The sequence below is a fragment of the Ascaphus truei genome, chromosome 6, assembly GCF_040206685.1.
Source record: "Ascaphus truei isolate aAscTru1 chromosome 6, aAscTru1.hap1, whole genome shotgun sequence".
Taxonomy (NCBI): Eukaryota; Metazoa; Chordata; class Amphibia; order Anura; family Ascaphidae; genus Ascaphus; species Ascaphus truei.
Genome location: NC_134488.1, coordinates 33,961,823 through 33,984,249, shown reverse-complemented (window position 1 = coordinate 33,984,249; position 22,427 = coordinate 33,961,823). Strand labels below are relative to the sequence as shown.

At 50.5% G+C, this 22,427-nt stretch overlaps 1 protein-coding gene across 1 annotated transcript in view; it reads right to left on the bottom strand.

Moving 5' to 3' along the window:
• Window positions 1-15,980: 15,980 nt before the first annotated feature.
• The window catches only part of ARID1A (AT-rich interaction domain 1A), a 178,921-nt gene continuing 172,474 nt past the window's right edge, over window positions 15,981-22,427 (bottom strand). The window contains 3 exon segments of the mRNA XM_075603924.1: window positions 15,981-19,245; window positions 21,665-21,797; window positions 22,184-22,427. The exon segment at window positions 22,184-22,427 is cut by the window's right edge and continues 3 nt beyond it. Of these exon segments, the coding sequence (XP_075460039.1) occupies window positions 17,547-19,245; window positions 21,665-21,797; window positions 22,184-22,427 (2,076 nt within the window). The 3' untranslated portion in view covers window positions 15,981-17,546.

The window sequence follows — 22,427 nt, the reverse complement described above, 5'->3', positions numbered from 1 at the left end:
TCTCCCTCTCTCTCTCTCTCTCTCCCCCCCTCTCTCTCTCTCTCCCCTCTCTCTCTCTCTCTTCTCCCCCCCTCTCTCATCTCCCCCCCTCTCTCTTCTCCCCCCTCTCTTCTCCCCCCCTCTCTCTTCTCCCCCTCTCTCTCTTCTCCCCCTCTCTCTCTTCTCCCCCTCTATCTCTTCTCCCCCCCCCTCTCTCTCTCTCTCTTCTCCCCTCTCTCTCTCTCTTCTCCCCTCTCTCTCTCTCTTCTCCCCTCTCTCTCTCTCATCTCTCCCTCTCTCTCTCTTCTCCCCCTCTCTCTTCTCTCCCCCCTCTCTCTCTCTTCTCCCCCCCCCTTTCTCTCCCCCCCCTCTCTCTCTTTCTTCTTCCCCCTCTCTCTCTCCTCTCCCCCCCCCTCTCTCTTTACAGTAAAGCTGCTTAAGTTCCTCCCTTTTGATAGCAATGAGGTAACCTTGTCTTTGTTAAATTAACTCAAGTAAATGGAGATAAACCATTGTAATAAATTAATATTGAGCAGCGACGCCTGTCTGCAACAATTGTCATCAGCGTTAGTTAGAAATAATAGAAATGATGTAAGGTATAATTCCATATACCATTAACGCAGCAATACTGCCCGCAGCAGCAGTCTCCCGCCATCTCCACCTGCAACTACTGACAATATGGCTGCGCGGCGTCAAATGGCGCTGCGTTGCCATGCCAACGGGAACGTCACGTGACGTAACAGCATCACATGATGCTCGTTGCCATGACAATGAGGCGCCACATGATGTCACGATGTCATGCGGTGCCACGTTGTCATGGCAACTTGCCGCCGCGTGACGTTACATTGCATCCCGTTGTCATGGCAACACAGTGTCATTTAAAAAAAAAAATCTCCAGGTTGACCGTCAGTCAAAGGTGGCAACCCTGAATGTGAGAGAGTGAGAATGTGAGTGAGTGTGAGAGAATGTGAGAGTGAATGTGAGAGAGTGAGAATGTGAGTATGTGAGTGAGTGTGAGAGAGAATGTGAGAGTGAGAGTGAGAGTGAATGAGAGTTAGAGAGTGAGAATGTGAGTATGTGAGTGTGAGAGAATGTGAGAGTGAGAGTGAATGTGAGGGTTAGAGAATGAGAATGTGAGAGTTAGAGAGTGAGAATGTGAGTGTGAGAGAATGTGAGAGTGAGAGTGAATGTGAGAGTTAGAGAATGTGAGAGTTAGAGAATGAGAATGTGAGAGTTAGAGAATGAGAATGTGAGAGTTAGAGAATGAGAATGTGAGAGTTAGAGAATGAGAATGTGAGAGTTAGAGAATGAGAAAGTGAGAGAGTTCATCTGTGAGTGTGAGAGAGAATGTGAGAGAGTTAATCTGTGAGTGTGAGAGAGAATGTGAGAGTGAATGTGAGAGAGTTAATCTGTGAGTGTGAGAGAGAATGTGAGAGAGTTAATCTGTGAGTGTGAGAGAGAATGTGAGAGTGAAAATGAGAGCCAGCCTGTTCTTTAACAATTGTACGAAGTGGGGCACAGCAGACTCTCAGCGCCAGATCGCGGCTTACCTCTGCCGTGTGGCTGGTCCTTCCTGCAGAGCGAGTTTTAATATGGCCACACGTTTAAATAGAACTCGCACAGCTCGAGGCTGCTCTGTATGTGCAAGTATTTCTTACAACAGGTGTGAGGTGAGCACGCTGCAGTGTATGGTATCTGTACACCCGACACTGCTAAAATAAATGTATTTTAGCTATGTAAAAAAACGGGACGAGAAAGTGGTCAGTCTCACCAAGAACGAAGTGACCTAATGACAGTGACGCTTTTTTTTTCTCATTGTTCTTTTTATTGATTTTCTTACATTGCTGGTAAACATGCCAGATTTCAACACATCTTTACAATTTTTTATGTTTAAATTATACATAAAAGAAAAATATATAAGTAAAAAGGTATAAATCAGATGCTCAAACGTAACTCAAAAATACACAATTTTTTAATTAAATAATTAACTCACAGATTGTACAAAACATGACTTTAGTCAGACATATTACAGACGTCGGGTTCGGATATACTGTACTGTTCTCCTGGGCAGCGGATATTCACAGTTGAGTGCAAATAGCCGCACTCAGTAGAAAATAAAATGGAAAACAATAAACATCCCAGCCAGGAATTGAACCCTGGTCCACTCTGCTAATGGCCTGGAGCATAACCACTGAGCTATAAGACTTGCTGATGCTTTGTAGTGAATAAAGGCATAGAAACCTACTGACATTACAGTGTTCATAACAGCTCGGCTATTCGCACTCAGTAGGAAATAAAATGGAAAAAAAAGACAGAACACTCTCCTATTGACATTCTATACCCCCTGCATCTGTACTCAGCGCGGCTTTAGGCTGAGTCCCCAGTCAGCACTGTGACACGCGCCCGGCGGGGGGGCAGCGCATGTACAGCGCTAGTCCGCGATCTGCGGTCTGAGGGGAGAGAGAAAGTTTGCGACGGGAGGGGGCGTGGCGGTAGGTTTGCGGGGGCGTGGCCATGACGTCCCGCGGCTGGTTCGCCCTCATTGGCTGAACCGCCGGCGGGGGCGTGGCCACGCCTCCGTCACAAATGCCAATCTCAAATTCCCCTGCCTGCCTGAAAACCTGTCGCGCACCGCTGGGGAAAGGTGCGCGACAAGGTAGGGACTGGGACCGGAGGAACAGGGTGGGCGGGGCTTGATCGCACAAGCGTGCACTGTAATAGTTAGTGGGACCGCAGCCTTAGGAGCCGCTTCCGCATGCGTGCGGAGGCGTGTGGAAATGCAGGCGACAGGCAAGTTTAAATATACGCACTGAGGGGAGCGGAGGAGCGGTCACGTGACAGCAAACATCCAATGGGGATGAGGGACTAGCCCCGCCTCCCGCCCCACCTCCGCCACACCTTCGCCCCGCCCTCAAAGCGCGCTCACTGCCTCACCTGTCAGGCCACAAAAAAGCACCAGCTTCTGCAGGCGAGGCAGAGCAGGAGCGCGGCCCGAGGCACCATGCCCGAGTCCTTAGGCCTCGGGCATGGTCATCACTTAGGCGCTGACCTGTGCTGAGACGCGCTGCTGCTCGGCACTGAGCCACTGCAGCCGCAATGAGAGCGGCTTTAGCAGGGGCTCGCGCACGCTTCCGCACGCCTGCAGAAGTGTGTGTCTTAAGAAATCTTTAGTTTTTTGGCTTGCCGGAGCGCAGGGCCGGTCACGTGAGCGGTTCGCCCAATGAGGGCGAGCCAGCTCCGTGACGTCACTGGCCCGCCCCCAGACACGCCCACGGACGGCGCGCGCTCTAAGGCCAGGGAAAGCACCGCTTTCCCTCAGCCTCAGCGCGCCTTCGCACGGCTTCAGTCTCTATGGACTAAGCCTTAGGCTGCGGCCTGAGAGGGAGCGTGGCGTTCTGGCACACGAGCGCTGCGCCCTGCTCGGCCGTGCAATTTGTGGCTAGGTGCACGCTCATCTGGGGGCGCGGCTACAACGGCACTGAGCTGGTTCGCCCTCATTAGGTGACGCGCTTGGAGGCGGCAAATTCAATTTTGCTTGCTCTGCAAGCGTCTCAAGCCCCGATGCTCACCCTGGCCAGACACTTAAGGCCTCGGCCAGGGTTCCTGCTGGCGTGCGGAGGCGCGCTGAGGCTCAGGGAAAGCGGGTGCTTTCCCTGGCCTTAGACAGCGCTCAGTCCGGGGGGGTGTCGGGGGCGTGTCGGCGGGCGGGCAAGTGACGTCACGGAGCTGGCTCGCCCTCATTGGGCGAACCGCTCACGTGACCGGCCCTGCACTCCGGCAAGCCAAAAAACTAAAGATTTCTTAAGACACGCTTCTGCAGGCGTGCGGAAGCGTGCGGAAGCCCCTGCTAAAGCCGCTCTCATTGCGGCTGCAGGGGCTCACTGCCGAGCAGCAGCGCGTCTCAGCACAGGTCAGCAACTAAGCGATGACCATGCCCGAGGCCTAAGGACTCGGGCATGGTGCCTCGGGCCGCGCTCCTGCTCTGCCTCGCCTCCAGAAGCTGGTGCTTTTTTGTGGCCTGACAGGTGAGGCAGTGAGCGCGCTTTGAGGGCGGGGCGAAGGTGTGGCGGAGGTGGGGCGGGAGGCGGGGCTAGTCCCTCATCCCCATTGGATGTTTGCTGTCACGTGACCGCTCCCCCGCTCCCCTCAGCGCGTATATTTAAACTTGCCTGTCGCCTGCATTTCCACACGCCTCCGCACGCATGCGTAAGCTGCTCCTAAGGCTGCAGTCCCACTAACTATTACAGTGCACGCTTGTGCGATCAAGCCCCGCCCACCCTGTTCCTCCGGTCCCAGTCCCTACCTTGTCGCGCACCTTTCCCCAGCGGTGCGCGACAGGTTTTCAGGCAGGCAGGGGAGTTTGAGATTGGCATTTGTGACGGAGGCGTGGCCACGCCCCCGCCGGCTGTTCAGCCAATGAGGGCGAACTAGCCACAGGACGTCATGGCCACGCCCCCGCAAACCTACCGCCACGCCCCCTCCCGTCGCAAACGTTCTCTCTCATCTCAGATCGCGGACTAGCGCTGTGCATGTGCCGCCCCCCCGCCGGGCGCGTGTCACAGTGCTGACTGGGGACTCAGCCTAAAGCCGCGCTGATTACAGATGCAGGGGGTATAGAATGTCAATAGGGGAGTGTTCTGTCTTTTTTTCCATTTTATTTCCTACTGAGTGCGAATAGCCGAGCTGTTATGAACACTGTAATGTCAGTAGGTTTCTATGCCTTTATTCACTACAAAGCATCAGCAAGTCTTATAGCTCAGTGGTTATGCTCCAGGCCATTAGCAGAGTGGACCAGGGTTCAATTCCTGGCTGGGGTGTTTATTTTTTTCCATTTTATTTCCTACTGAGTGCGGCTATTTGCACTCAACTGTGAATATCCACTGCCGGTCTCCTGTCTTGATACCCATTTAACCTGGTTCTTTTCTCCCTCTGTTTACCTAATCTATGACCTTGTGCAATTTGCCGCAAGAAACTCCAGGCTGTGTGCGCGAAAGCCTGATATATTCGGTCTTTTTCACTCTGTGGCAGGGAGTCAATAAAGGGTTCCCATTTTGTAAAGAAATTCTCCGTTTTTTGTTCCTTATTGGTATCCGTTTCCATTTTATCTAAGGTCATTAGCCGAGTGACAAATGTTATAATCGTTTCCAAGTTTGGAGGGTCATACTTCACCCATTGCACCATTTATAGACTTTCTAGCTGCCAGGAGTATAATATCAGCAATCCTTGGGATTCCTGAGTCCCCATTAACTTATTTCCACCCCTCCATGTTCCCAAATAAAACCAATAGAGGTTCCTTCACAGTTACCACTTTTGTTGTGTGGAGATATATATATATATATATATATATATATATATATATATATATATATATATATATATACATATATAAGAACCTGGTCCCAAACCCACAGGCAGTGTTTTAGATCCGTGTAATAAGCAGACATTTCGGGCATTTATTTTGATCCTTTTCTATCTGTTTATATTGGATATCAAACGCATAATATGCTCTATGTAGTAATTTAAATTGTAATTCCCTCCATGTCTCTGATATTATTATTTCCCTGGTTCTACCCAATCCTAGCAGCAAAGAGTTAATGTCTGTTATTTCTGGGAAGTCCTGGTTCCACTTGGCTGTCACTTTTTGCAATTGCTTGCCATGGTCTTTATCTCGGATCCAATCATATAATTCAGAGATCGAAGATGTAATATTATTTTCAGTACTAAAGTAGCTAACAAACATGTTTTCTAATATCTCTTTCTTATAATTCTCCAGACTCTTACAGTAATGCATGATCTGCATGTAGGGGAAGTAGTGAGATTGTGGGAATTCCTTCGTAACTCTGAGCTCTTCAAATGACAAAGCGTTCCCGTTCTGCATCTACCAGCTGACCTATATTTTTTATTCCCTTGGTTGCCCACGTCTTAGGCCGCGCTTATAGTGCCAGCGACGTCGCCCGAAAACAAATACATTGCCACCGCTGCGTGCGCTTATAGTGCGCGCGACGGCGACAAAGCAACGTCGCCGTCACTGGAAGCCGGCAAAATTTGATTTTTCAAGGGCTGTCGCGTCACGGCCTTTGAACAAATCAAATTGCCGGAATCCCGCGACCCCGCCGCCCGGCGAAACATAACTTTCGCCGACGGGTGACGTCACCCGCCGTGTCGGCACTATAGGCACGGCCTTAAACATATTTTGAGATCGACCTGGTTCCAATTTTATGTTACCTTGTATACACAGAAATTTGGATATTTTGTAGGACATCCCACGCTTTTTTCTCAGTGTCTTCCACGTGGCCCATATATCTTTTATCAGTGGATTCCCTCTAATTACTAGAGGTATATTTCCCCAAGTTGTGTGTAGGATCTCTTTCTGCGTCATTGGAAGCACCATTTGACCCTCAACATTCGAACAGGAATATATTTCTTTGTCCATTAGCCAGTCTCCCATATGCCTGGCTATGCATGCATTTCTAATGTCAGGAAAACTCACTCCACCAAGCTCCTTTGGGAGAAATACTTTTGACATTGCAATTCTATTTCTGCCTTTGTTCCATACAGTATAAACTTATTTATTGCACTATTCATCAATTTTATGTCTGCATGGCGAACCAGGATTGGCAACATCTGCAATGGGTATATAATCCTAGCGAATCTGATCATCTTATCGAGTTGGCATCTACCCGCTAAGTTCAATGGGAGGCCTTGCCAGCTTTCCAGCTCTTTAATCACTTTGGTTCGGATTGATTTAAAATTGCTAGCTTACAATTTTTCTAGGTCGGGGTCTATATTAATTCCCAAGTATTTGATTGGCTGTCTTGTCTTTTTAAAAGGGAGGTCTTCCTCCCACCTAACATTATTGTTGCGAGACAGCACTAGAATCTCAGTTTTGGTGGCATTAACTATAAATTCCATACATTTTCCATATTCTTTAAGTGTAATATTTTTTTAACCGCTGTTTCCGTATTAGAGACAAACATCAGAAGGTCATGCGCAAAAAGAACCAACTTCCTTATTTCCTATTTCAATGCCTTTATAGTCTGCCATGTCCCTAAGGAACATAGCTAATGGTTCCATTGCTATGTTGCATAGCAATGGCGACAAGGGACACCCTTGCCTTGTTCCTCTGTATAAATTGAATTCCTGGGAGAGTATTCCCGCTGCCATGATCTGTGCCTTTGGACCCTCATACATAGTTCTAATCATATTAAGAAACATGTCCAATATTCCCATTCTTTGAAGTATATCAAATAAAAATTCCCATCTAACATCATCAAAGGATTTTCTGCGTCTATCGATTAATTACATTGTTCCTATTGTCTTGTGGATTTGATTTGGTCCAGTAAAGGGCTCCTAATACTTTACTTACTGTATGTTCTTCACTGAAGATCTACCCTTTACAAACCCTGTCTGATCTTTATGGATCAGACCTGGTTATACTGCGGCCAGCCTCTCTGCCAGAATTTGAGAGAATTTTTACATCCTGATTTAATAAGGATATGGGTCGATATGAACCTGGCACAAGAGGGTCTTTACCTTCTTTATGTAAAATCCTGATGAATGCTGTTTTCCCGGTCTCCAAATATTTCCCTCTGTCTACTGTCTCTTTGAAGGCGTTTTGCAGGGGTAGTCCTACTTTTGGCCCCAAGATCTTATAGAATTCGGCCGTAAAGCCGCCAGGCCCTGGTGCCTTCCCATTTTTACATTTCTTTACGACAGCCTCTATTTCTTCCCTGGTAATTGGAGCGTTAAGTTCTTGTTGCTCTTCATTCGTTATTTTTTAGGAACTTTAATCCCTGTAAAAACTTGTCTTGAGCTACATCATCCTGTTCACTGGTAGTATACAGATTTTTTATAAAAGTCCCTAATCACTGTACATATTTCTTCAGGAGATCATGTTAGTTCAAAACCAGAGACATAACATAAAACACAGACTTATATGCTTATATATATGTTGTGGGTATTTTGGGGGTTCAATTTGAGCTTGTAGGTTTTCTGTATGTTTTATGATCATGTTAGTTCACCTGAAGCTTTACGCATTCTAAATATGTGTTTTAGCTGCGTAGCTCGTCTAACTAGATTTCCTAATAATTTACCTGCCTTGTTACCATACTTATAAAGTATTAGGCTTTCCTAATACACACCAGTCGGTGCACGTGGGGAGCGGAGGTTCGTGACGCAACAGACGGCAAGGGATTCTCCCTGGGCTCCAGCCAGATGCCAGCACACGCGGTGTGGTTCATATGAGAGGGGATACTCTCCGATTTATCCACTGATTGTGATCTGTGTATGTCTGGTAAGCGGGCATTTCATCTGAGGCTGCTGTGCAGACGTGACCTTTCATTTTTATATGCTGTTTTATTAAATGTGATATTTTACTTTAGTCTTGTGTCTCTGCACATGTTTGTCTAATAGTGTTATAGTCTGTCTAGTATGTATTGTTAGTGATTGTATTACGCTATGTCTGTCTTTATCTTTTTTGCATGAATTGCTGCATTCATTGGAAGAGCACCAGAGGAGTTCACCATTATACTGGTTGTATGACATTTATATCTATTTCTGTGTTATGTACCCAGCGCCATAGATATAACATTTGTTTCCAGTCTCTCATCTGACCCAGGGGGTCAGAGTTATATCATAGGCTGCGGGTTTCACCTTCTTAGATTAGCGCTACCTTTTTCTTTGTTTAGACTTAAAGAACCTTACTTTACCGTGATTGCCTGTTTTTTCCCTTTTCTCTATCACAATATATCCGACCAGTGAAAAACAGTTAAAATAATACAAATATAACTCAAGGTATAAAAAAGAAACCATAAAAACACAGATTAATGACATTCCTTTATTCCCCAGAAGTGACATTTTAGCCTCATCCCAGCTCTCCGCTGCTTCCTCCTCCTTTTACCCCACCACTCATTTATATTCTTCAAAACAGGTTTTCTTAACTTTGTTTTTGGTAACGTAACCAATTAGACAACTTTTTAATATATATATATATATATATATATTAATATTATATATATATATATATATATAAATATATATATACTAGCTGAGAGCCCCGGCGTTGCCCGGGATGTAATTTTGGGGGGGCGGACGACAGGGTTGGGCTTCCCCCGGGTGACTGGGTCGGTGACTGAATGGGTGGGTGACTGGGTGACTGACTGAATGGGTGGGTGACTGGGTGGGTGGGTGAGAGTGAGTGGGTGGGTGACTGAGTGAGTAGATGGGTGACTAAGTGAGTGGGTGGGTGGGTGACTGAGTGAGTGGGTGGGTGACTGAGTGGGTGGGTGACTGAGTGGGTGTGTGGGTGACTGGGTGACAGTGCGTGGGTGGGAGACGGTGGGTGACTTACCTTGACCCCATGGCATCTGGCTGGGGCAGGAGGTGAGTTCAGGAAGCTGGCTGGGGGGGGGGGGGGGGGGCAAGAGTGGCAGGAGGCCCGCGCCGCGCTTACCTTCCGTCTGGGAGCCGGTGCACGTGAGGAGGCCCGCGCCGCGCTTCCCCTCCATCCTCCGTTCCTCGTTGTGAGCGAGGGGGGAGGAGCCTGGAGTTTGCTGCTGAGCAGGAGGGCCGTGCTTCCCCTCTCCGGGAGCGGCGCACGGTGAGGGTGATGGTGCGGCTGGGGATGTTGCGGAGCATGGGGATTTGGGTGAGGTGGGGAGGGGGGAGAGAGTGAGGGGCACCGGGAGAGGAGGGGCACCGGGAGAGGAGGAGGGGGTGTGTGGAAGGTGAGCTGCGGTCCAACTGACGGGGGAGAGTGAGGCCAAGCAACAGAGTGTGTGTGTGTGTGTGTGTGTGTGTGTCGTCACTCCGCCTCAGGCCAATGAGAGGTGTGGGGGCGGGCGGCCCAAGGGACCAATGAGATTTCCCCTAGGGACACAGGAAGATGCAGACAGGCATACAGTGCTTTCACAAATATATAATTATATATATATATATATATATATATATATATATATATACAGGCAGTCCTCGGTTATCCGACACTGCGTTACTCAAAATGGCGTTGGATAGCGAAACGTTGTAAAGTGAAACACATTTCCCCATAGGAACACTGTGTAAATGAAAGGTTCCGTTCCTGAAGGCATTTTTAATGCTAAAAGACACAAAATATTTTACGCAGACAATAAGATATGCATCACACACAAATTATATAGTGTATATACTGTATTATATATATCTAAAAATATAATATATAGTATAATATAGTATAATATATATATTATATACACAAACAACTTTGCAAAGTGTCATAAGAGCGTTGGATAAGCCGTTTTGGCGTTGTAAAAATGAACATAGGTATGCATTGCATAGAGTTGGATAAGCCATTCGTTGTAAAACGAGGACTGCCTGTATACTGTTCTAGCAATATAACCCCTCCATTGCTTTTGAAATGTATCAACTTAACATCGCTAAATGCAACAATCCTTGTATCAACACCTTTTTCTCCCAACATTCACATGATTTTATGCATGTACCATCTCTCTGTAACCAGATCACATTAGTCCCTTTGAGTGCAATACTTATTTCCTTGCAGCCTGGCCCATCTCAGCGGTGCGGGGATCTTGCAGGGGAACCTTTTTTCTTAGCTGCGCTATTTCCCTCCATGCTGTATCTCCGTCTCCTTTCTGAGGTTCTGCCCTCCAGTTCTGCAGAATGCTGGTGGATAAAGCGCTCTGCTGCTGCAGCAAATATGTTGGCCCCTCCATTTATGAAGACTCTTAAGGTTGCAGGATATCCCAGGGGAAATGTTTTATTTTGCTTATATGGCATACTGCAAACTTTACTGAACTCCTGTCTTTTATTTGATTCTGCAGCAGAATAGTCCTGAAAGATTAGGATCTTCTTTCCCTCATAATTAAGGCCACCCGAATTCTTATAGGCTCTTAATATTGTTGATTTTTCATTAAAGTCCAGAAACTTTGCGATTACTGCTCGTGACCTACCTTCCTGGTTCTGCCTAACTGGACCAAGTCTATGAGCCCTTTCCACTTTGATGTTAGTGTGATCATGTGGTAGTCCCAGAGATTCAGGCAGCCATTTTGTGCAGAAATCCTGCAATTGAGAAGGTTTCACCTCTTCAGGGACTCCTATTAATCTCATATTATTTCTGCGTGACCTGTTTTCCAGGTCCTCCACCTTGTCTTCTAGAGTTTTATATCTTTTTTTAAGAGTTTGAATGTCCTGCTGCATTTCTGAGGATACTGTCATGGGAGAGGGGGGTTGGCCCGGTATTAAAGGGGTTACACCCCATTTGGCCACCCCCTGCTCTCACTTGGGAAGCAAGGGGTTAACTGGACAGCAGTCCAGTAATGTGTTTTTACCCTGCTTCGGTACCCAAATGTATATTCCCCTGTAAATGTGTAGTGTTCCCATTCCAGTGTTTGCACCAACACATACACTGGGATTGATGCGGGAGGGAAAGGGTTAATGTTAGTTCAGTGTTTAAAACCCTTTGTTCCCTTTTCCCGCCTTTTCAGGCTCCATTTTGCAGCTCTCCATAAGTCGCAATTGCAGCCCAATGCAACCTTATGGAGATTCCAGCGATTTGGGCCTGTTTCGGTAGAAGACCTGCAGGTGGCGCCCGATAGGAGGAGCGGCGGTTCCCCATTGTAAGTCAATGGAGCCATCCATTTCAATGGGGATTCCTCGACGCCGACCTCCAGGAATGGGTTGGCAGCCATCCAAACCGCAGACCGCAAGAGCGGAAACATTTTCTTAAAGAGCGCTTTGATCACACTGAGTTCAAGTTCAACTACAATTGGCGTGGGAAACTTAGGTTCTAGGGCACCCAGAAATAAAGTTCTTTTTGCCCCTAGACCCTAGGAACCCCCACACACGACCACCATCGGGTCCGAGAATGAGGGACCCCCGTAAAGGGTCGCGGCCGCCACGAGGGTCGTGCCATTGACTCTAATGGCGGAGCGGAGGTCCCATTGAATCCCATGGCGGCGCTCGCCCATGCATTTCCTATGGCGGCGCCGGCCATTGATTCCAATGGGGGAAAAGCCGCGTGGCGTTAAAACGGCTAAGTCCAAAAGTGTAAAATGTGTAAGCCCATACCTCCGGTTCTGTGAGGACCAGAGGGCTGGGATTTGGGTCGCATGTAGTCACTGTTCCGGCATGACTGCATGGCCATTTCCAGCCCTCTCCGAACAACCAGACGGAGTATGGGCAACTGTGGAAAATTGTGGTTTTCCTATAGACTTCAATGGCGGAGTTGCTCCATTGAAAGACTATAGCGGCGGAGCCCATTGACTTCAACGGCGGAGTTGCTCCATTAAAAGCCTATAGCGGCGGAGTCCGTTGATTTCAATGGGAGAGTGTGAAAAGCAGAGATTTATTTCAGCTATGGTGGAGAATCCTGCATTATAGTTAATGGGGAATTTTAATTTGTTTTTTGTATCTCCGGTTCTGGGGATCGTGGAAGGCTGAAACTTGGCCACAATTGCAAAAGGTCCTCCGGCATGAGGACCTGGCAAATTTCAGCCTGCTCAGACCCACAGAACGGATTATTTTAATATGTGAAGGTATTAAAGTATGAATTGTATTTTGGGTCTGGTATAAAAACTCAGAGCCCATATGTTATGTTAATGGTCAGGGAGGGAGACAAATGGTCTACAATAAAACCCCTGATCAAAGACTCCCCCACCCTGCTTGTGTCTGCGAGCATAACAGAAAAAGCAGGACGTGGGTACTTGAGGATAAGTGTTATAAGTCACACCTTGGACAAAGGCTTTCCTGTCCAAGCCAGGCATTCAGACGCCCGTCTTGTGGGCGGGGGGCTAGGGAAATAAGCCCCCGATTAGAATAATACCCACCCAGTGGGCAGGTATTTCGGTGCCCCTCAGGTGAGGTGGCAAGGAGAGATTGGGTGCAGGTAATTGTTCTCCAATGGCCTGCACTCAATGATAAGGTATAGGACTGGAATTACATATAAACCAGTGTCAGTCCTATGCTGGGTTGTTCGTTATTTTCGTGACTTCAAGTTTACCAACTATTTGATGCCTGATGAATTGCTAATCCTGTTTCCTGATTACTTCATCATCCCCATTCCTGAGTAAGTGTCTATATTTTGCCTGTTCTTTGTATATCTTGTGTTCACCTTCTTTAAGGAATAAACTATATTTATTATATCTAAGTCGTGTTCAATTCAACCCAGATATTTTGGTGTGTATTATTATAACCTATCACTAGCTACCGTGACAGATACATCCTCTAGGATCTCCACTCTAGATTCAACTTCCCCCATCCTGGTGTTTTGCAGGGTTAGTTCCCCTTTAAGATCTAGGGATTTTTGCAATTTTTCATAATCTTCATTTAAAGCAGGCATCAATACTTTTGCTACCGCCCTGACTAACTCACCATAATCCCTGGGAGTTTCTGCCTCCTGAGACACCTCGGATTCCTCTGGGTCTGCATGCAGCTCCATCATGTGCTTGGAAGCCACCTTGGTGTGCTCTTTCTCCCAGCGCTCACCTGCTTTTGATGATATTTGGGGGGCATCTGTGTCTGCCTGGAGAGATGTCTCCATATAAATGCTTCTCCTTACTTTTTAAGTTGCTGTCTTGCTGTGGAACTTTTCCTGCTTTTTCCCGTTCAGCTGGATTGAAACTATGAGGAGTTATATTCAGCCTGATGTCTCTGCAGAGACTGCCTGCACATGTATCTCCCCCTCACAGGAGCATGCAAAGTCTGCCTACGTTTTGCTGTTCACAGGATCATTCACTGAGTTTTTATCTACTGCCTAAAATAATTTGTCCTGGTTGTTTAAGCTGCTGATCTGTGTAGGAACAGTGGGGCTGCAGGAGCTCAGGGGGATGTGACTTAACCCACTGGCGCCATACTGGAAGTCCCCGACAGTGACGCTTTTAGTGTGTTAAGAGTCAGGCTACAGTCGCTGGAAAAATCTACTTACTATAAGCGCATGCGACGGCGGCAATGCATTTTTGACGCAACATCGCTGTCACTATAAGCGCAGCCTAAATGAGTACTTCAGTATTAGGTGATACCTTCATTCATAGTGGGTTAAGCAAATCAGAGATGAGCAAAGTGACCCATTAAACATGTCACCGTCATTAGGTCAAAGACAGCAACACTAGAGACAGGCGAAAGTTTAAATCCAATCCACCGATTTTCTGCAGGCAAGATCTGATCCGCACAGAAATACGCAGGCAGATTGGGCACTAAAAAGCCAACTATATATATACCCCTTCCAACCCCCCACCCCCAAGCACATGGGGACACCTGTGCTCAGAAAGGAGCTTATCTTAGATACCTGGGAGATATACTTTGCATATGCTAAAGAGAGATTTAAATGACACCCCACACTTCCTAAAAGAACTTCCATAAGCCCTATATTGACAAACCAGAGGCATCTTGTGAGGAAGGGGTACTGGTATCAAGCCCAACAGTATCAGAACCCACAACCTCTGCTATTCAGGAAAGCAGCGATGTGAGCTAAACCAGCTGCTGGGTATCATCCCCGTCACTGACATATGCCCAGGTATCTCAGGTGTGCTGCACAAGGATCATTGAACTAGCAACCAGGAAGTGGACTGCTCTTCCAGGAAGCCAGAGGGAGGGGGATACAGGTGAGCAGTGGAGATCACAAGTATGCTGTCTCCGTGCTGCTACATGGCAGCTGGTTTAGCTCATACTACTAAAGCTGCTATCCTGAATAGCAAAGGTTGTGACTCCTCATCCTGTTGGGTCTAACACCAGTACCCCTCACAAGGTGCCGCCTTAGGTTTGTCAATATTGATCTTATGGAAATATTTCTAGGAAGTGTGGGGTGAGTCATTTAAATATACTTTGCAGGTACCTAAAGTATGCTCCTTTCCAAGCATGGGTGTCTCCATGTTATTTGGGGGTGGTTTGAGGGATATAGAGATATATAATGCATGGGACGCTAGTAAAATAGGTATCTCACTCTATACTTCTGGGTATTTTTAAAAATCCGAATACGTCTGCAGATTTTCGGTGATGGGAAAACTACCAGACTCTACCTTTGATGCGTACATCTGCGACTGAAAGGAACTAGGAAACCCTGTGAAAATGTCACCCATTTGCAATCAGCACCCAACTGAGGTTAATAAAAGACAGCAAGCGCCAATATATTTTCAGAACGTGCGGCAACTTATTCACCTCATGTGGGTGGTGACTCTGATTAGCTGTGAGAGGCAGTGCCAGCCACCCTCTAAAACATCCCCCTCTCTCCTGTGTGTCAGCCACCCAACATAACACTTAGATTGTAAGCACTTTGGGGCAGGGTCTTTTCGCCTTACGTGGTCATGTACCCATTGCTCGTATTCCCAGCGTTTGCTAGTTACATTGTAGATATAGTTGAGCACACTATTGTGTTTGCAATGAGTTAAAGGGTCAGTCCCACAGAAGCAAAGTGACCTAATGACAGTGACGTTTCATGGGTTAAAGGGTCAGTCCCAAGTGACTTGACAGTAACATGTTTAATGATGGGTTGAAGCAGGGGTGCTCAAACTGGGGAGTCAGATTTGGGGAGGAGGGGGCACAACGCTTAGTTAGATGCCCCGCGCTCTTCCCCAAAGCATTTCAATTAAATGCTGGAGCGATCGTGTAACGTCTCTAAGTTCCATTACCTGATCTCCGGCGGCTTCTGGCGACCCATCGCCATGGCAACACTGCGTAAACGCCAGTGACAGGTAAGGGCGTGAGCAGGCAGGGGGGCGCAGACTAAAAAGTTTGCGCACCCCCGGGTTAAAGGGTCAGTCCCACGTAGGAGCAAAGTGACCCAATGACAGTGACTTGTTTCATGGGTTAAAGGGTCAGTCCCATGTAGGAGCAAAGTGACCCAATGACAGTGACATGTTTCATGGGTTAAAGGGTCAGTCCCACGTAGGAGCAAAGTTACAGATCACTATCATCAGGTTACTTCTAAATGAGGCCGGCATACACATTTTCTACTTAAAAGCACCCCCTCTTTCTACCTGGTCAGCTCAATCTCAAAGAACAAAAACCTTCACAGCTCTGTTAACAAGATTTAATGTACATTTATTCTTAACACGGGAACATAGAGTATAAAGATTTCATACTGAATAAATGATATATTCATTAAGCAAAAAAAAAAAAAAAACAAAACCCCAAAAACAAAATAAGGAAGAGGCTGAAATTTACATTTTTTTTCTCATAGCTACAAATATGCAGAAAATCGCTGGAAAAAATTTCTCAAATTGTTTCGGGAACTTCAACTGAACCTAAAAAAATAAAACAAAAATAAACTCACACCTTGATTGGAAAGAAAAGACATTTGTAAAAGTTGATAAACTGCAGAGACGTCTCTGGATATACAAAGGCTTTATGTTTAGGGCGAACCGTACGCGGCCCTCCTGTCCCGCGTCCGGAGGACTCTTGGAACAGGGGTGGCCAACTCCAGTTTTCAATGGCCATCAACAGGTCAGGTTTTTCAGGAAAGCCCTGCTTCTGCACATGTGGCTCAATCTATGAGTTTTTCATCAAGTCACCTGTCTGTGCTGAAGCAGGGACATCCGGAAAACCTGACCTGTTGGTGGCCCTTGAGGACAGGAGTTGGCCGCCCCGTCTCGGACGCTTGCTTCCGGCAGCGAAAGGAGGGCCGCACAGAATAACCGTGTCTCCTATAACTGCAGGGTGTCAACTCTCAAGGAGTGCAGGGAAAAGGGAGGGGGGGAGGGGGAGGAGGATATACGAGGTGTGTTTCCAATGTACATCATATATATATACAGAACATCGCAGCTTGCAGGCCACAGGCTAAAGGTTAAAACCAGTTATAAGAGGTGATCTCCGCATTATTATTACAATCTAGGCATAAGAGGTAAGGGCGTTGTTTCACATGATACTTTGGGGGAAAAGCGTCTGTCTTTCTCTCCTCCGAAAAAAAAACCTAAAAACAATTCCTTTCGCTCTCCTTTTAAAAACCTACATCTGTAGCCGCTGAGGTTGTGGGTTTTTCGTTTGAATTCTGCGTGTGGGTTTCAGCACAGTTAAAGGTACAGTCTTTTTTTTTTTTTTCTTTTTAAAGGGGCGAGGCGCACAAATTCTATTCTAAGATCGCAAGGTGAGGAGGAGGATTGGGGGGCAGAGCCATCTCGGGGGGGCTTTGTAAATCCTGCAAGTCTTTATTTGGGGGGGAGGGGGAGGGGGGGTGGAGGGGAGGGGGAGAAGGGGTCCATTAATCTCCTCTACCCCCTTTGTGGTTCAGAAGTCAGTTTCTCCTTGGAAAGTGGAGCCCGCTGCTGCCGTGAAGGTTTTGGAAAGGGGGCAGTAGGAGGGGAGAGGGGGTGTGGATACAGTGAAGCCTCCCTCCTCCCCCCCCCCCCCCAAAAAAATATGATTAACTGTAATACAGTAGCTTTGGTTCACACCAAAACAGAGAGGGGTGGTGAGGGGCGATCTATGGCGTGGCCAAGTCTCCTCTCTGGGTCGGACAGTGGATTGTGACGTGGTTTTTGCATAAATAAAAAGGGGAGGGGAACAGTCAGGGAGGTTTCAGTTCTCCGGTGATTGGAGGGAGGGGGGAGGCGCAAAGGATTTTGGGAGGGCTCCCCCTGCAGCCGTCATGACTGGCCGATTAAGAAGAGGACGTCACAGATTACCTGCGACACAGAGCAGTTCATGAGCGGCGACACCGAGATGTCCAGCAGACGTGCCTCGTACAGCGTAAACTCCGCGTGGTTCTCCTCTACCTTGGCCAGCGCCAATAGCGCCCGGGCCGCCCGCCGCATCATGTCCGTGCTGGTGGGCTCGAAGGGGGCACCGGGAGCGTGTAGTAGGCTGGCCTGAGACTGCTGGAACTGGGTGGCTGCCAGGCTGTCCTCCAAGAAGCCCAGGAGGTTTCCAATGCTGCCTTTCTGCACGGCTATGGACCGGGCAGATAGACTGTCTCCCTGCGCCAGGTTAGCTAGCAGAACCACCGCCATCTCGCGGCACACGTGGTTCTTGCGGTCGCTCAGGAAGCGCACCAGCATCCCGTACAGCTTCTCCAGCCGGCTGAAGGGCGGCGTGGCAAGGATCAGGTCCACGTTGCTGTCCTGGATGCTCAGCTTGCTCAGGGCCTCCAGCACCAGCCTCTGGGGGGACAGTACCGCGCTGGGCCCCAGCGTCAAGAAGGGGTCCTGGGCCTCGGCTGATGGACACACGGCCCAGTGTAGGAGGCCGTCCAGAATGGGCAGGCAGATACTCTCTGGGTAGGGGGAGAGGTCCAGTTGGCCGGAGATGTTGGCTATGGTGACCAGCGTGTTCTCACGCAGCATTTCCAGGCAGTCCCACCACCACTCTGCCTTGTTGCAGCTCACGCCCTGGTCCCTCTCCTCCTCCTTCTCGTAGGTGAGCGGCGCCTGCTTGCGCTCCGGGTGCTTGTGGTGGAGCAGCACCAGCTTGCCCATCAGCAGCAGGAGCCCCGGGTGCTTGGACATCTCCAGGTCGTTCCCCGGCACAAAGGACAGGCTGCGCAGGATGTTGGAGATGCACATGCAGCGCCGCGACAGAGCGTCTTGCCATTCCTCCAGCGTGCACAGCGGAGTCTCGTCTTTGCTGCGTGGCTCGTCCTCCAGGATCGTTAGTCCGCGCTGGTTCCGTGGCGGGGGGCACCAGCCCAACGGAAACACTGCAGCCTCCATGGGGGTCGCAGCCCTTTCCTGCGGGAGGGAGCTGTGCCGGGCGCAAAGGACGTCGTCGATGGTGGGAGCTGCATCCTGCGCGGGGCTCTGCGGTTCCGCTGCCGGTTGCTGCTGCAGCTTCTGCTGCTCGCGGGGACGTCGCTTGGCTGAGGGGCGCCTGCGGGTGGGGGGCTCTGGCCGCCTTTCAAAGTGTGTTTGGATGTGCTCTGTGGTGTCCCCCCCTCCTATTCGCCAGTGTAGGAGACCACTGTCAAATTCCTGCATGCGGCCCAGCTGGTGAGAGCAGTCTAGCACAAAGGCGTCTTCCCGCGCCACCACCTTCAGCGGCAACTTGTCAAACTTGCTGGCCTGCTGCTGGATCTCGTCGCCGGCCTCACAAGGGGCAGCGAAGGCTTTGCGCTCCTCGTCGCCTTCCTCCTCCTCCTCCTCCTCCTCGCTAAGGAGGTAGTTTTCCTCCGGCGGCGGCTGTTCCTCGGCCTCGCTCAGCTCGGCCTCCCCCGGGCTGGGAGTGTCATGGGCGGAGGAGTGGAGTAGAGTCTTCTGTGCAGCTTCCCCCACCTCGTACTCTCGTAGGATCCCGAAGATCTCTATCAGGCAGCGCCGGAAATATTCCACTAAGAGCTCCAGCAACCCGGGAGCTGGGAGGGGGGGAGAGAGGAGAGTGAGAAGAGGGGAACAGGAGAGCGGGGAATGAAGGGTGGGGTGGGGGGGATAGAGTGGGGAATGAGGGTGGGTGGGGGGGATAGAGTGGGGAATGAAGGTGGGTGGGGGGATAGAGGGGGAATGAAGGGTGGGTGGGGGGGATAGAGTGGGGAATGAAGGGTGGGTGGGGGGGATAGAGTGGGGAATGAAGGGTGGGTGGGGGGGATAGAGTGGGGGAATGAAGGGTGGGTGGGGGGGGATAGAGTGGGGAATGAAGGGTGGGTGGGGGGGATAGAGTGGGGAATGAAGGGTGGGTGGGGGGGATAGAGTGGGGAATGAAGGGTGGGTGGGGGGGATAGAGTGTGGGGAATGAAGGGTGGGTGGGGGGGGATAGAGTGGGGAATGAAGGGTGGGTGGGGGGGATAGAGTGGGGAATGAAGGGTGGGTGGGGGGATAGAGTGGGGAATGAAGGGTGGGTGGGGGGATAGAGTGGGGAATGAAGGGTGGGTGGGTGGGATAGAGTGGGGAATGAAGGGTGGGTGGGTGGGATAGAGTGGGGGAATGAGGGTGGGTGGGTGGAGAGAGTGGGAATGAAGGTGGTGGGTGGGATAGAGTGGGAATGAAGGTGGGTGGGTGGGATAGAGTGGGGAATGAAGGGTGGGTGGGTGGGATAGAGTGGGGAATGAAGGGTGGGTGGGTGGGATAGAGTGGGGAATGAAGGGTGGGTGGGTGGGATAGAGTGGGGAATGAAGGGTGGGTGGGTGGGATAGAGTGGGGAATGAAGGGTGGGTGGGTGGATAGAGTGGGGAATGAAGGGTGGGTGGGGTGGGATAGAGTGGGGAATGAAGGGGTGGGGGATGGGTGGGTGGGATAGAGTGGGGAATGAAGGGTGGGGTGGGATAGAGTGGGGAATGAAGGGTGGGTGGGTGGGATAGAGTGGGGAATGAAGGGTGGGTGGGGTGGGATAGAGTGGGGAATGAAGGGTGGGTGGGTGGGATAGAGTGGGGAATGAAGGGGTGGGTGGGTGGGATAGAGTGGGGAATGAAGGGTGGGTGGGTGGGATAGAGTTGGGGAATGAAGGGTGGGGTGGGTGGGATAGAGTGGGGAATGAAGTGGTGGGTGGGTGGGATAGAGTGGGGAATGAAGGGTGGGTGGGGGGGATAGAGTGGGGAATGAAGGGTGGGTGGGGGGGATAGAGTGGGGAATGAAGGGTGGGTGGGGGGGATAGAGTGGGAATGAAGGGTGGTGGGGGGTATAAGTGGGGGAATGAAGGTGGGTGGGGGGATAGTAGTGGGAATGAAGGGTGGGTGGGGGGGATAGAGTGGGGAATGAAGTGTGGGTGGGAGGGGATAGAGTGGGGAATGAAGGGTGGGTGGGGGGGATAGAGTGGGGAATGAAGGGTGGGTGGGGAGGTGGGATAGAGTGGAGAGGACATGAAGGGTTGGGGGGAAGGGGGAATGAAGGGTTGGGGGGAAGGGAGAGTGCGGAATGAAGGGTGGGGGGGAGAGTGGGGAGTGACAGGGTATAGGGTGAATGGGTAGGGACGGCGTGGAGGAAAGGGATAGTGAAGTGACAGGGGGGAGAGAAGGGGAGAGTGTAGAGTGAGGGGTGGGGAGGGAGAGTGTAGTGACCGGGGGGGGGGGGGGGGAGAATGGGAGAGTGTGGAGTGTTGGAGGGGAGAAAGGGAGAGTGTGGAGTGATGGAGGGGAGAAAAGGGAGTGTGTGGAGTGATCGAGGGGAGAAAGGGAGAGTGTGGAGTGATCGAGGGGAGAAAGGGAGAGTGTGGAGTGATGGAGGGGAGAAAGGGAGTGTGTGGAGTGATGGAGGGGAGAAAGGGAGTGTGTGGAGTGATGGAGGGGAGAAAGGGAGAGTGTGGAGTGATGGAGGGGAGAAAGGGAGAGTGTGGAGTGATGGAGGGGAGAAAGGGAGAGTGTGGAGTGATGGAGGGGAGAAAGGGAGTGTGTGGAGTGATGGAGGGGAGAAAGGGAGAGTGTGGAGTGATGGAGGGGAGAAAGGGAGTGTGTGGAGTGATGGGGGGGGAGATTTGGGGGTCTTGAAAGGAAGAGTGGGTGGGGGGGGGGGGGGGGAAGGGAGAGTGTGTAGTGACCGGGGGGGGGGGGGGGGCGGGGAGAATGGGAGAGTGTGGAGTGTTGGAGGGGAGAAAGGGAGAGTGTGGAGTGATGGAGGGGAGAAAGGGAGAGTGTGGAGTGATCGAGGGGAGAAAGGGAGTGTGTGGAGTGATGGGGGGGGGAGATTTGGGGGTCTTGAAAGGAAGAGTGGGTGTGACAGAGGAGTAAGGGAGAGTGGGGAATGACGGGGGGAGGGGAGAGTGGGGAATTACGGGGGGAGGAGGAATATGTCAGAGGGGGCAGGGCAGAAGAGGACTTAGGAGGAAGGGGATGGGGGTAGGTCTGACCTGGCTGAGGTTAAAGGTCATGATGCTGTTGTCATCGTACAGCAGGATGTTGATGGTGTCCAGTGCCCAGGTGCTCTCTGCCAGGAGGCCGGACTTCAGTGACATCATCACACGCCAGGCCTCGGGGGTCCCTGAAACCGCGGTGGGTCAGACTGTACCACACACACACACCTGGCCACACCGCACAGTGCCCCCCACACCCAGGCAGTACAGTATGCCCTGCAGCTCCGCACCCACCTCCCCCCACCCCCCGACACCGTCATGGCTGGGAGGCGAGCCTGCATGGAACAGCCTCTCAGCCACACAAGGGCCTCTAAAATGGGAAGCTCCCGCTATGAAAGAGGACGTGTCAACAAAGGTACATAAGTGGGGTACACGAGGGAGCAGGCAGTGCCCGAGTGCCCCCCCCCCCCCCCTATCCAAGATCTAGGGTGGCGGAAACATTGCCCTTCACCTCCCCCCGACACTACCCGTTAACCCACCCTGTGCTCTCCCCCCTCCCGCCATGGCTCCTCACCGATCTCCTTGGCCGTCAGCCTCCTCCGGGGTTTTAGCATGGGCTGCGAGGCCTCCACGGACCCTGGTGGGAAGGTGATGTCCCTGCGGATGAGCGGTGGCTGGGAGGGTGCGGGCACTATGTGCGAGGCAGGTACGGGGGGGCCAGCTTTCTGCATCTTCAGGAAGGGGGACTTGCTGGGGGAGGTGCGGGCCTCAAGGGCACGGGGGGCGGCCGGACTGGCTACTTGAGGCAGGTGGTTGGG